The sequence below is a fragment of the Rhinolophus hipposideros genome (assembly GCF_964194185.1).
Source record: "Rhinolophus hipposideros genome assembly, chromosome: 2".
Taxonomy (NCBI): domain Eukaryota; kingdom Metazoa; phylum Chordata; class Mammalia; order Chiroptera; family Rhinolophidae; genus Rhinolophus; species Rhinolophus hipposideros.
In genome coordinates this window covers 103249076-103261459 of record NC_138048.1, presented here as the reverse complement: position 1 = coordinate 103261459, position 12384 = coordinate 103249076, and the positions used below count along the sequence as shown (strand labels likewise).

General features: G+C 49.3%; 1 protein-coding gene across 4 annotated transcripts in view; it reads right to left on the bottom strand.

Moving 5' to 3' along the window:
- The window catches only part of DOP1B (DOP1 leucine zipper like protein B), a 94439-nt gene that overhangs the window by 60678 nt on the left and 21377 nt on the right, over positions 1-12384 (bottom strand). For all 4 annotated transcript variants that reach the window (XM_081028578.1, XM_081028580.1, XM_081028579.1 and 1 more), the window contains exons 3-8: positions 10448-10629; positions 9113-9283; positions 4233-4422; positions 2343-2441; positions 1889-2012; positions 79-188 (exon numbers count right to left, since the gene is read on the bottom strand). In XM_081028578.1, coding sequence (XP_080884704.1) covers positions 79-188; positions 1889-2012; positions 2343-2441; positions 4233-4422; positions 9113-9283; positions 10448-10629 — 876 coding nt within the window. The remainder of the gene's footprint in view (positions 1-78; positions 189-1888; positions 2013-2342; positions 2442-4232; positions 4423-9112; positions 9284-10447; positions 10630-12384) is intronic.

Below are 12384 nucleotides of genomic sequence, written 5' to 3'. Positions count from 1 at the left end.
GGTCCCACAAAGAAACACACTGACGAACATGATCAGGAATGCCCGGCTTGAGGTCGAGTTTCCAGAAACGCTTCTTACCTCAATTAAAAGATCCTTGGAATATTTTTCAAAAAAATAAGAGGACTGGTCTGCGTAAGAATTTGAGATTTTGGATTCCGGCACAATGGTATTCCCTTTGATATCTGAACCTATAAAGGAACAAGCACCACGAGCTGTAAAGAGATCCATACGTATGAAGGACATCATACTGTGCAAAGGTCTGACGCTCTGATAGTTCTAAAAATATAATTCCTCCGACAGAAAACAAAACCAGCTCCAGCAAAACCAAGCCACATGTCCTTCTCCTGACTAGTGTGGATAAGACAGGAGGAATTCCATCGCAACAGCCACCAATTTGGTTTGTCCCGAGAATTCAGCCTAGTTGTCCTTGACAGGTGTGATTAACAGAATCTGCCAGAACGAGGACCATGGTTAAAAACCAGTCTTTATTTGTATGGCACTATGTAAAACCAAGGCATTCGCATCAATATGCCCTCATTTTGGGCAAATCTGTGAGATCCTCGGGGGATGGATAGCACCTCACCGTACAAGCAAAGCAGCCGAGGCTCCTGAAGCCGCAGCCCAGCGAGTCGGAGCTGATGCTGGACTGAGGTCCCGGGTCCCCTCTGTACACAGCCAGTCTGGCCTCACTAAGAGGGAGCTACTATGCATTTAACAAAATCATCCTTTTGATAAAAATGCTGAAAGAGTCTGCAAACATTCTTTTCTAAATCCTTCGTAAGCTTCCATGCAATGATTTCTGAAAGTTTTATAACTAGGGGAAGAGAGGGAAAAAAGGGTCAAGAGGACTTCCTGAGTTTGGTGTGGTAAGAGCTGCATGTTGGGGGTTAAAAAAAGCTATGAAGCAGAGGGTTTTTAGGACAGTGAAAATACTCTTGATGATACTCTAATGGTGGCTGCGTGTCATCATACATTTGTCTGAACCCACCGATTGCACAACACCACGAGTGACCTCAATGTCAACTGGGACTGTGAGCTGACGCTGTGTCACTGCAGGTTCCTCAATTGTAACAGACATGTCCCTCTGGTGGGGATGCTGATAACGGGGAAGGCTGTGCCTATGGGGGGGGGCAAAGCTCCTTCCTCTTAATTTTGTAATTTCCTCTTAATTTTGCTGTAAGCCTAAAGCTGCTCTAGAAAAATAGTTTCAAAAAACAGCTGCAGAGTCCTTTCTACAGCTGCTCTGTACACCACCTTTGCTTAGGTACATGAATACGGGAATACGGGAATTGATCGAGTTCATGAAGGTACTACCCAGTAAGCCTGTGATTTCCTGGACTCTGTCCCTGGGAAGCCTTCCAACCACCAGGCAAGGGTTCTTGTCCTGCAGGTTTACAGGCTGTAAAACACAAAAGCACATGCACACAGCAACACACAACCTGGGTTCTCTTGCCTTCCAAAGTTATCCAAATACGTAGCTCCCAAACATCTCAGGGCCACAAACATTCCCATCCATACAAACCTTTCACACATAGGCCACATTGGTGCGTTTTCTCTCACATGCCCTCATCCCATGAAACTTCTCCATAGCAACTGGATTCTGCTTGAACAAGGTTTAGCTACAATGTTTTGTGGTATTTCAAGCTTCTTAAAAAGGAATTCAGTCAGCATTTAAAAAATCTCATGTATTACGTCCCTGCTTTTAAAGTAACAGCTGCAAAGTAACCCAAGTGTGGTGCAGGCAGAACTCAGCTGACCAGTGCCATACTCAGTGTTATGTTTCTACACCTCGTGACTCAGAAATGTACCAGCAAGGCTGAAATTTACTCCAAAAATCAGCACTAAAACGCTTCACTCTAACTTCCAATTATTGTGTACTACTCAGTACCTAGTAACCAGGCATAAAGTCTTCTGTTTAGAGACATATCTCTTCTCAGCAGGGTCTGGGTGGCAGCTGAGAGAATTCGCACGATGTCGGATCTGAGCAGGGGAATGGCTCTCTCATTGGAATCCTATTGGGAGGACAGAGAAACCTTTAGTGCAGGGAGATGACAAAATAAGCCACTGACCTTCTGACATGTAGCTTTTCCTTACCAGTCTACAGAGCTTTACCTTAAAAAGGCAGTGCTCAAAAGGGGTTGCTTGTGCACGTGGCCCATGGACAGAAACATTGCAGTTTTTGCTACACAAACACTGTCCTCACAAAAATGAACAAGGACCGTTCACTGGCTGAAAGCAAGTGGTGATCACCAATTGGCTGCTCACTTCCCAAGACTGATAGCCAAGACCTATCCTGCCTACCCCACCCCAGTGACTTCCCTGGAAGAAAACGAACGACTCACCAGACAGGTATAAAACGGGAAGAAGAAGAGAACAATTTCCAGATTGTTTCTTTGCACCAGAACATTAGAGTCCAACAGTGAGGCACATAAAGCCTTTATCTGTAAATGGTAAACGACAAGAACATTTCATTCCCAAGGCATTTAACATCAGGCTACTCTTTAGTCATAAAAATGAAAGTAACTTTTCCTGGGAATCGGAACCACCATATTAAATCATGAGGAACAGGACAATAAGGTATAAATGTGGCAAACTTGGGTTCTAGTTCTAGACGCTAGAACATCGGGAAGATGGTCAGCTGCAGCCCTTATTTGTTCAGTCTGAGAGCTCGAGGGGTTTGGACCAGATGGTTGAGGTCTGAGACCCTAAATTCTATGATCCCAGAAAGGAACATCTTTAGGTTCCAATATGAACTTTCGGTGAAACTCGAACTCCAAAGACATTCAGTCAAATGGATTCCAAACCAATTTAGTACCAATTTCAAGTGTCTTTTCTAAGTACAGAAGGTATAATACAGATGCATGATAGAAGATGAGAGCAATAAGACAAATGCTAATAAAAAGCTTTGAGAATTCAGAAGAGAGAGATTTTTCACGTGGGGAAACAATGAAGCTTTGTGAGAAAGCAGAGCTGGAAGAACAGGAAGCATCTATATTGAGACCCGTGGAGAAGAAGAGATGGGCAGTGAGCAGGGGATGGGCTGGAGCAATGACAACATGACAGACTTATGAGGCCAGGCTGGGCCGTCAGCTCTAGGACTGGAGAGGGGAGAGTATGGCATTTGGTGGGTTGGGAGGAGACTGTTAAAATACTCTTGAGCTTGGACTCCACCCATAGGCAACAGGAAGCCAGGTACTTTTCAAGCACAGTATAGGTATGAGCAAAGCTATGCTTTAGAAAAGCACATCTCCTCTACTCCTGGGCTGGGTAGAGGATGGGATGGGGAGAAACCGGTTAGAAATCGTGTTATGATACAGAAGCAAGATATAAGAAGTTGAAGCAGGGCAGTGAAAATGGAGAGGAAAGGACAAAGTGGTATTGATGGGGCAGGAGAGAAGGGACTAAACTTACGAGGGTGTCCTAGCTCCTAAGCACCGTGGGAGGTGCTTTTCATCAATCTTTTCACTTAATCCTCAGAGAACCCATGAGGAAGATATGTTATCCCCACATTGCAAAGAGAAATGGACTCAGACAGGTAAGTAATTCACACAAAGTTGCCGACTTTCTTACCAAGAATTCATTTTTCAACATTTTAAGGTGGAACGTGGGTACACCACTAGATGGCAATAGACAGCAGGCCATTAAACACACAAGAGGCATGTTTGGGGAGAAGAGACAAAGGTCTGGGATGTTCCCCTTTTTTAAGGTCATGAGAAGGGATGTCAAGGAAGAGAGCTGTCGTCCAAGAGCCTGGGGACGGACACCTGAGGAGCCCTGACGATCCAGGTGTGAGAGCAGCCAGAGAGGATGACGGCTGGAGCAAAACCAAGATGGTGGCAGAGGAGTCTCCCGTGTGGGCGGTGGGCAGTGGGCCAGGGCAGGGGAAGGAAATACGATTTTAGCAAAAGCGGCAGTCTCGCTGGCAGGCTCTCTGCATGCCGTTTACAACTAAGCATATTCCTGAAGAGCACGAGGCCTCCAGAAGGGCTCTCTCTGCCTGGGTGTGAACAACACTTATTTGAATATATAAATCAAAATGCATGTTAAAAACAAGCACCACCATCCTGGGTTTCCTCAGTGGTGACACTTCCTCGTTTGGCTTAGCAGCTCATCGTTACACACACTCTGACTCCATTTCTGCGCTGCTCCCCGATGTCCCTTGGCAATCCCAGTGACCACCTGTGCTGCGCGCCCCACGGCCCTCCGCACCCCCTTGAGAAGAGAGCACCCACCGTGAGCTGGTAATCCGTCCCCAGCATGTACTTCTGCTCCTTGCCAGGCGAGTCCCTGCTGATGTGGCTCACCACGAAGAGCGAGGCGGGCAGGCGGATGGCCGGGCTCACCAGGACACTGCCCCAAAGGGCAGCGTAAAACACCTCTTTGCCGACCACCAGGGACAGTCTCAGGAGCAGAGCGTCTGTTCTGGGGATGAGAGATCACGGAGCATGAGGGACCTTGCACGGGTGTCCATGTCACTGCGCTGCTCCGCGAACGCTTCACAAAAGCCTCAGCTCATGCTCCCTGGCTGTGGAAACACCATCGTCCTCACCATCCTGAGCTGCTGCCACCTCTTGTCTTTCTGTGTTTGTCCACCTGCCACTGTCACTGAAACGGACGTGCTAAAACACATGTCACAGAGAGGCGCAACTTCTTGGCCAACAGGCAGCGTGTGACCGGCTGTGTCACCGCAGCACCAAGTCCAGCTCCACCTGTGGCCTTGCTGCGGACGCCACACTACTTACAGGAGGGCGTAGAGGATGGGACGAGCAGGTGAGCCTTTGTACCAAAGCACAAGGAGTCATTCACACGCCAAAAGGAAAAGAAAGGTGATGTGAAGGACTGGACACCTAACTGGTGATAAAGGCACTCCCAAACTGAGCACAGACCAAAATGTGACATTTGACCTCAGAAACCCCGGGAACAAAACTCCCCCGGGCTGCCCATTCCACTGCAAGTTCCACAGAGCCTGGGCGGTGTTCTCTGTCACCGCCCACAGCAAGTCCTGCTGGTGCTGACATTTATGCGTCTCCTAGCTTTACCGAGGTCTCTCTCCTCTGACACGACATCCGCAACTTCACGTATGTCTTTTAAGAGAAGCAGCAGCATCAGAGCTCAGGGCTTGTTTGTCCACTGACGCTGACGGCGGCCAGGCCCCTCTCTGCTCAGTGCTGTACCTGCAGCTGACTGACTAGGGCACCTGCCCTGTCAACTCTGAAGACAAAGCTCGCGGGGCCGGGCATCTGTCAGTAAAACAGCAGAGGCAGAGCCCCACAAAGGGTTTCACTTCACGAGTGATCTGACTCAAACTCGGAAAGGATTCCACTTCGCAGATACTTCTGATTTGCCACGAAGACTGAAAACAATCACAAAAGGACCAGTCCAGGGGAATGCAGTGGACGACCCAGCTTTCTGGTGTCTAAGCCCTGTGGCCGCTTCCTGGCTGTAGTCCCCAGGACAAGCTTAACCTTTGTGCTTGTCGGCATTTGGCTGTGAGGTATGCAAGGGGAGGGAGATGTTGTCAGAGGAAGTGAGAGTCTCCTGTAGAAACGCAACACAGGAGACCTGAGCTGCTGCTCAGGCCCTAACGCCGACCACTGACCACCGCGGCAGCCAGGTCGGCTGTTTGCTGAGGTGTCCCCGGTGCCCCATGAACGCCTAATACACAGCCTGCACTTGAAAAAGCCATCAGATGCATGCCACTCCTCCCCTTTTATTACAACCCAAACTGTCTCCAGCTTACTTTTCAATAGTCAGTTCAGTGTACATAAGAACATTTCATATAAAAAGTCTACTTACCTTTTTATATTAAAAATGAATTTTGTTCTCCTTAAAACTACTTTGAACCTCTTTGTCTCATAAAATATTTGTAGCAAATGATGCATGGTTTCACCTTCTCAGAAGAAAAACAAAGATGAAGAGCGCATGCGTAACAACAGCCCAGCTTGTGGGAAAAGCACCCAGAAGGGGTTGGCGGCTGGAGGTATCCGCCGGTCTTCCATCACTGCTGAGTACACACATAGAGCTTCTCTTTACCCAGCTCTGAAAACAATGCAGCCAAGGCTCTAGTTGGGGGCAGAAGCACCAGTGGGCAGCTGCAGTTAGTCGGTTGGGCAGATGGGTCACGCTGTCCCCTGAGCGGACAGGATGGCCCTGAGCTAGGAAGTGATTTCTACAGCAACAGGTTGGGAAGCCCAGGAGTGCTCCCCTCTCTCCAGGATCCCTCTCACGAGAAGACTGGCACTTAGATAAAACCCATCACAGACACTACCAGGCACACTATCACATCCTCCTTGGCTTACAGCAGCGTGTTCCCAAAGTATGTTCTACGGGACACTGGCCACTTGCGCTGTTCCACAGAAAAGGGGTTCCACTGTCACAAAGCCTGGGAAATGCCACATATGCTATTCCTCCTTCAATATTCAGAGTATACTGGCTAGTTTTCTTTATTAAATAAGTGCGGCTTTAAGTCTCATTTTATTCTGAAAGAAAATTAATGGGTTATTAAAAATTTAAATGATGCCACAGAGTTCAGGAAATGCCACTTTTGACAGGACTTTGCTATGGACAGCAAAATAAAGAGCAAGAAAATAGGTTAAAAGCAAAGCAACTTTCTACTAAATAAGAATTACCCTTATCATCTCTGGTGTGAAATTTCAAAATTAGTGTGCACAAGTTAGTGTCCACAATGCTAATATTTTCTATTTGAAACAAACCAACAACCAGAAACAAAACAACACCCAAACCACTCCAGTTTCCATGCTTCCTCCTTTGCTCTGGCTGCTGCTCTCATGTGCCTCTGCAAACACAAGCTCGTTCTACCACCACCGACAGTCTCTGATTGACTCAACTGAGACAAGTGAGTGAGACAGGCCGTGTGCCACAAGCCCCCAGCACGTCACAAGGGGACAGCCCCTTGCCAAATGGGTGATCATGGAAGTCTGAGCTGTCACAACACCGAACAGGCAGAGTGGTGACAAGAGCGCCGTGCACTGGTCAGATATTGTTCCCAAAAAGGGGTAGAACATTCTAGAATCAGCAGAGCTCACCATGGTGCCTGGAACCAACCAAAAGAGAGGCCAATCAATATTTTTCAATTACTATTTAAGTCAGGCTTCCTCAACCTTGCCACTTTGGGAACTGGGGCTGGGTAAGTCTCTGTGGTAGGATGTTTAGCACCAGCTCCGGCCTCTTCCCACCAGATGCCACCCTGTCCCAGTTCTAACAACCAAAAATGTCTCCAGATATTGTCTAATGCCCCCGGGGACAAAAATCAACCTGGCTTAAGAACCAATGATTTAAAGGAAAGCCTCTGGTAAATAAGTTTGTGCTTGCTCACCAACCATTTAAAATAGTCACCTCCCTTCCATCTCCTAAGAAAACATTAGTATTTTCCATTTTGTCAGCGCAGCAAAACTTGGCTACAAAGGAATTCTAGCCAGGAGTAATCTGCAGGCATCAAAGGGTCAGAAAGCCAGGATGAATGGTTATATCTTAACACTGGCCAAAATTCCCACTCCATATGGTTCCTAACGAGCACAAACCAGGGACAGTGTCCGCCTCCATGGCTGTGAGTCACGACCCTTTGCATTTTCTACCACATGACATCCTAACCCTCACCGCACCCTCCCTTCCTGTCTCTGTACAGTGTTTTCTGGGGGTGTTTGACTCAATTCTCGAGCACTTTGGGGAAGAAACAGCTATTCAAATGAACCCTCATTTATCAACTAAAAGAACACACACAAACACCCAAATACTGACACACTTCTGGTGTGATTCACTCTTAAAGACTCTTAAAGAATGCAATACTTTTTGGGAATTGATGTGTTCATCTGTCAGATGATGGAAAAATATTTATACACACACAAACACGTTTGGAAAACATGAATGAGCCAGAACTTCTAGAAAGAGCCTGGGTCTAGGAGTGAAGAGACAGACTCTGGTAAAGGTCCTCTTGCTGACCCCTATGTGACCTTGACCTGTCATCAATCCACACACCTACCAGCCTTACCATGTGCAGCCACAGGGCACGGTGCTAGGCTTAAAACAGCAGAGAGACAGTCTGTCTCCTGGGGAAGTGGATTCCAGTGACTCCCTCCAGTGTAAGTTTGTATTTGCCACTGGGAGTGGAAAGCCCCACCTGCTCACTCAGTGTGAAAGCTTGAAATGGTTCACGGGCACATTTCTGGTTAGGTTTGTCAAGTCCCACCACAGACGCTCGCAACGCAAATGCACCCCTAGTCACTAGCCATACTCCCTCAAGCGACTCTGATTATTAGCTTCCCTCGAATTCAGGGGAGCAGGGCAAGTAGACCTTGGACTGACCCCTGATTCCACCTCCCACCTCCACACCCCCATCACAGCCGACACAACAGGCAGAGGTGGTGCAGCTGGGCACTCCGGCGGGGGGAGGATTCCAGCAAGCGTCATGTAATCAGACGGAGACTTTTCAAGCACAAAGGTTTCTAAACCTCCCAGTCAGGCTGCACATGGGCTCGAAAATGGATCCCACAAACAAAGGCTAATCACTGCGGCATCAGTCAGAACAGTTAACACATTGGAAGTGAGTTCTTACCTTGTAATTCTCCAGAAAAGCGGGATACTACATACTCAATAGTGGACACATACTTTCTCCTCTTCCTACCCAGTGACCAAAAAACCTGCCTGAACTTTTATGCATGCCAGCTTTACAAATTGACAAGGGTTGAAGCTGATCAAAATATTCTGCTTAGCGTCAACTTTTCAAGCCCTACCCATCAAAAAAAGCTGGCCTTGCTTTTCTATTAGAAGCAGCCTCGTGGAGCAGAAAGAAGGACTTCAGAATGTGGTGTGTAGGTCAGAAGCCCATCTCTGCCGCCCACTAACTTTGTGACTCTGGGAAACTGTCTTGCCTTCTGACTCTCACCTGTGAATGGAGGTACTGCCAAGTAGACACAGCATTTTGTCAAGCAGGAATGCAAACCATCGACCCGCTCCTACACCTTTCCCGGCTTCATGAGTCTCCATGAGTCTCTGTCCTTCTTTCCTCGTTTCTTAGAAAGCAGTGGCATAAAACACAGCTGCCTGACCCACCCATGTGGGCGGCGCAGAGCCATCAGCGCTGGCTGAGACCCACCTGTCGTAGATCTCGGAGCCCTCCTCGAGGCCAGGCAGCAGGCCGATGACGAAAGCCTGGAGACTGGGCAGGAGCAGCTTCTGCAGCGGGAGGAAGTACTTCTCGTACAGGCCGAGCAGCACGGGCCTCACCGACATGGCCGCGTTCGCCAGCAGAGGAAACAGCCCACAGCTTTGGGAAAGAAGAGGGAGAGGGGATAAAGGAAACACCTAACCGGAAGTGCAGCTGATCAGGCAGCAGCCATCTAAACGGGGTGCAGACGCCTGCTTATCGTGACGTCACAGCTCTAACCGGAAGTGCAGCTGATCAGGCAGCAGCCATCTAAACGGGGTGCAGACGCCTGCTTATCGTGACGTCACAGCTCTAACTGGAAGTGCAGCTGATCAGGCAGCAGCCATCTAAACGGGGTGTGCAGACGCCTGCTTATCGTGACGTCACAGCTCTAACCGGAAGTGCAGCTGATCAGGCAGCAGCCATCTAAACAGGAGGTGCAGACGCCTGCTTATCGTGATGTCACAGCTCTAACCGGAAGTGCAGCTGATCAGGCAGCAGCCATCTAAACAGGAGGTGCAGACGCCTGCTTATCGTGACGTCACAGCTCTAACCAGAAGTGCAGCTGATCAGGCAGCAGCCATCTAAACGGGGTGTGCAGACGCCTGCTTATCGTGACGTCACAGCTCTAACCAGAAGTGCAGCTGATCAGGCAGCAGCCATCTAAACGGGGTGCAGACGCCTGCTTATCGTGACGTCACAGCTCTAACCGGAAGTGCAGCTGATCAGGCAGCAGCCATCTAAACGGGGTGCAGACGCCTGCTTATCGTGACGTCACAGCTCTAACTGGAAGTGCAGCTGATCAGGCAGCAGCCATCTAAACGGGGTGTGCAGACGCCTGCTTATCGTGACGTCACAGCTCTAACCGGAAGTGCAGCTGATCAGGCAGCAGCCATCTAAACAGGAGGTGCAGACGCCTGCTTATCGTGATGTCACAGCTCTAACCGGAAGTGCAGCTGATCAGGCAGCAGCCATCTAAACAGGAGGTGCAGACGCCTGCTTATCGTGACGTCACAGCTCTAACCAGAAGTGCAGCTGATCAGGCAGCAGCCATCTAAACGGGGTGTGCAGACGCCTGCTTATCGTGACGTCACAGCTTACTGTTACTGAAGAGCAGGTGGCACAAACACTACAGTCCTACTTAAAGAGAAGTCTGGGGGGTGTACTCCAGGAGCTGAAGCCTGGTTATCTCCTGGGACGGCTTTAGGGTGTTTTGCTTGTTTATGGCTGAAACATGGATTACTTGGGTAATAACAAAGTCATACTATGCGGAAGCTATCGTACCTGTACAGGAACAAATCCTTGGCCAGCCATTTGGTCCCCACAATCTTAAAAATAATCTCATAGGTTTCCAGGGCTTTTAAGTGCACACCACTGGGCAGAGCAGGATGCAGGCACTGAGCTAACCTCTTGCTGATAACAAGCCGTCTTGGCAACAAGGAATACTTTAGGTTACTCTGAAGGGCCTGGAAAACAAGAGGGAAAACAGATGAGGAAGAAGGTGGTGATATTTACAATGGACAATAAATCTGCCGAGGCCCGGAAGACACCAGCCGGCCCCAGTGTGGCTGTCAGAGACGAGACGTGACAGGACGACTGAGGGACTGCACGCAGGGCCTGGGGGCCACGAGCCAGGCTCTAGGGACACAGGGCAACGAGGCAGGCTGCAGAGTCAAGAGCAAGGCCCGCTTCTCAGCCACCCATGGCAGCCGTGTACCGGTGAGGGCCGTGTGCTTCTGTCTGGGGAAGCCTCAGTCTTCACAGACTAAGCAGGACACAGAATGCATCAGAGGAGGCGACCCGACCTCCCGTCCCTGAGAAGACCCAGGTCTGTGTGCCGTGGAAGCCCCTGGACTTTTGCCCAGAGGAGGAGGTCTGAATTACCCCATCATTCTCCCAGCTCAGCTTCACAGCCAGGTGGCTCTGAGTGGGGGCCACCCAGAAGATCAAGGAGGGCACACTTTTAGACTGTGAGTCCTGACATCTTCACAGGAGAAGCACAGAACGCAGTTGCCATGGAGCGGCAGGATTTCGGGGCTGGGGTGCCCCCGCAGGACACAGGCCTTGTTTGCTCTAAAGCATCGCTGGGTATGTGCCACCCGGGAGTGTGAGCAGACCTGTGCTATTCTTCCAGGTACCTGCACCGTCGCAGGGTGGGTCCTCGTGACTCAATCTTATAATACTACATGTCTGCCATCGCGGTGGAACAATCCATATAACCCACACAAATATTTACCGAACGCCTACAGGGTAAAGTCCACGCTTCTTAAAAGCCACTCAAAGGCTTCCATGCAGGACTCCCGCCTGCGCTGCCCGCCCACCTCTTAACGCTTCACACTCTGAAATAGCACAGATCCATCCGTGGCTCCCGCGCCCCCCGGTGCCCCTCTGTCTTTCCTTCCCGTCTGCCCTGCTGATTTTCCTCACCTGAGACTTAGCTCAGCCCCTCCCTCACAGGGGCAGAATGCACCCCCTCCCATACTGAGTTTCTCCTCCACCAGGTTCCACGTGCACATTTGTCACCGACTTACAAGCTCTTCTAATGATTGTCTGCCCTACGGTCTGACTTAAGTGGCCGGGGACTGGAGGGCAGGTCTGTCTCCTTCCTCTCTTGGCTTTGCAGCACTCTGCATGGTGCCTACAACAGAGCAGGCCATATGGAGAACACACAGACTCATGCAATGCCCAGGGGCATTCTGTCCGTGTGTCAGGACCGCTGGGCCTGGACCACCTGCTCTTAGGGCCCAGACAGCGTTATTTTTATAAACAAAATGATCCCACCTCTAAAATAAACACTGACGTTATGTAGGAGGTAAAGGGAAGAGAAAGAAAGGAATATTTTTCATCAGAAGACTGTGTTCTAACAGAACTCTCAAATTCAATAAAACTACATCTTAAAAAAAAAGAGCCATGACTAGAAGTCATCAAGAAATACCTTAAAACATTATTTTGTAAGAGTGTACTGTCATGAAACAAAGGGAAAGCCAACAAAATATTTCAATGTGCTTATATAACAAACAATTGAGGAGGTGACCCAAAGCACATGCTGTCATGGAAGATAGGACAGTTGTGCAGTTGTCTTATTTTCGGGGAAACGTGGTACGTCAGGAGCAAAGGACATGACGCACCCTCTGGTGGTCATCTGGAAAGCAGTGTTTGGTTCCCTCGGGCTGCACGTAGCAGGATCTCACTTCTCTGTCTTCTGAACCTAGACGTGGCAA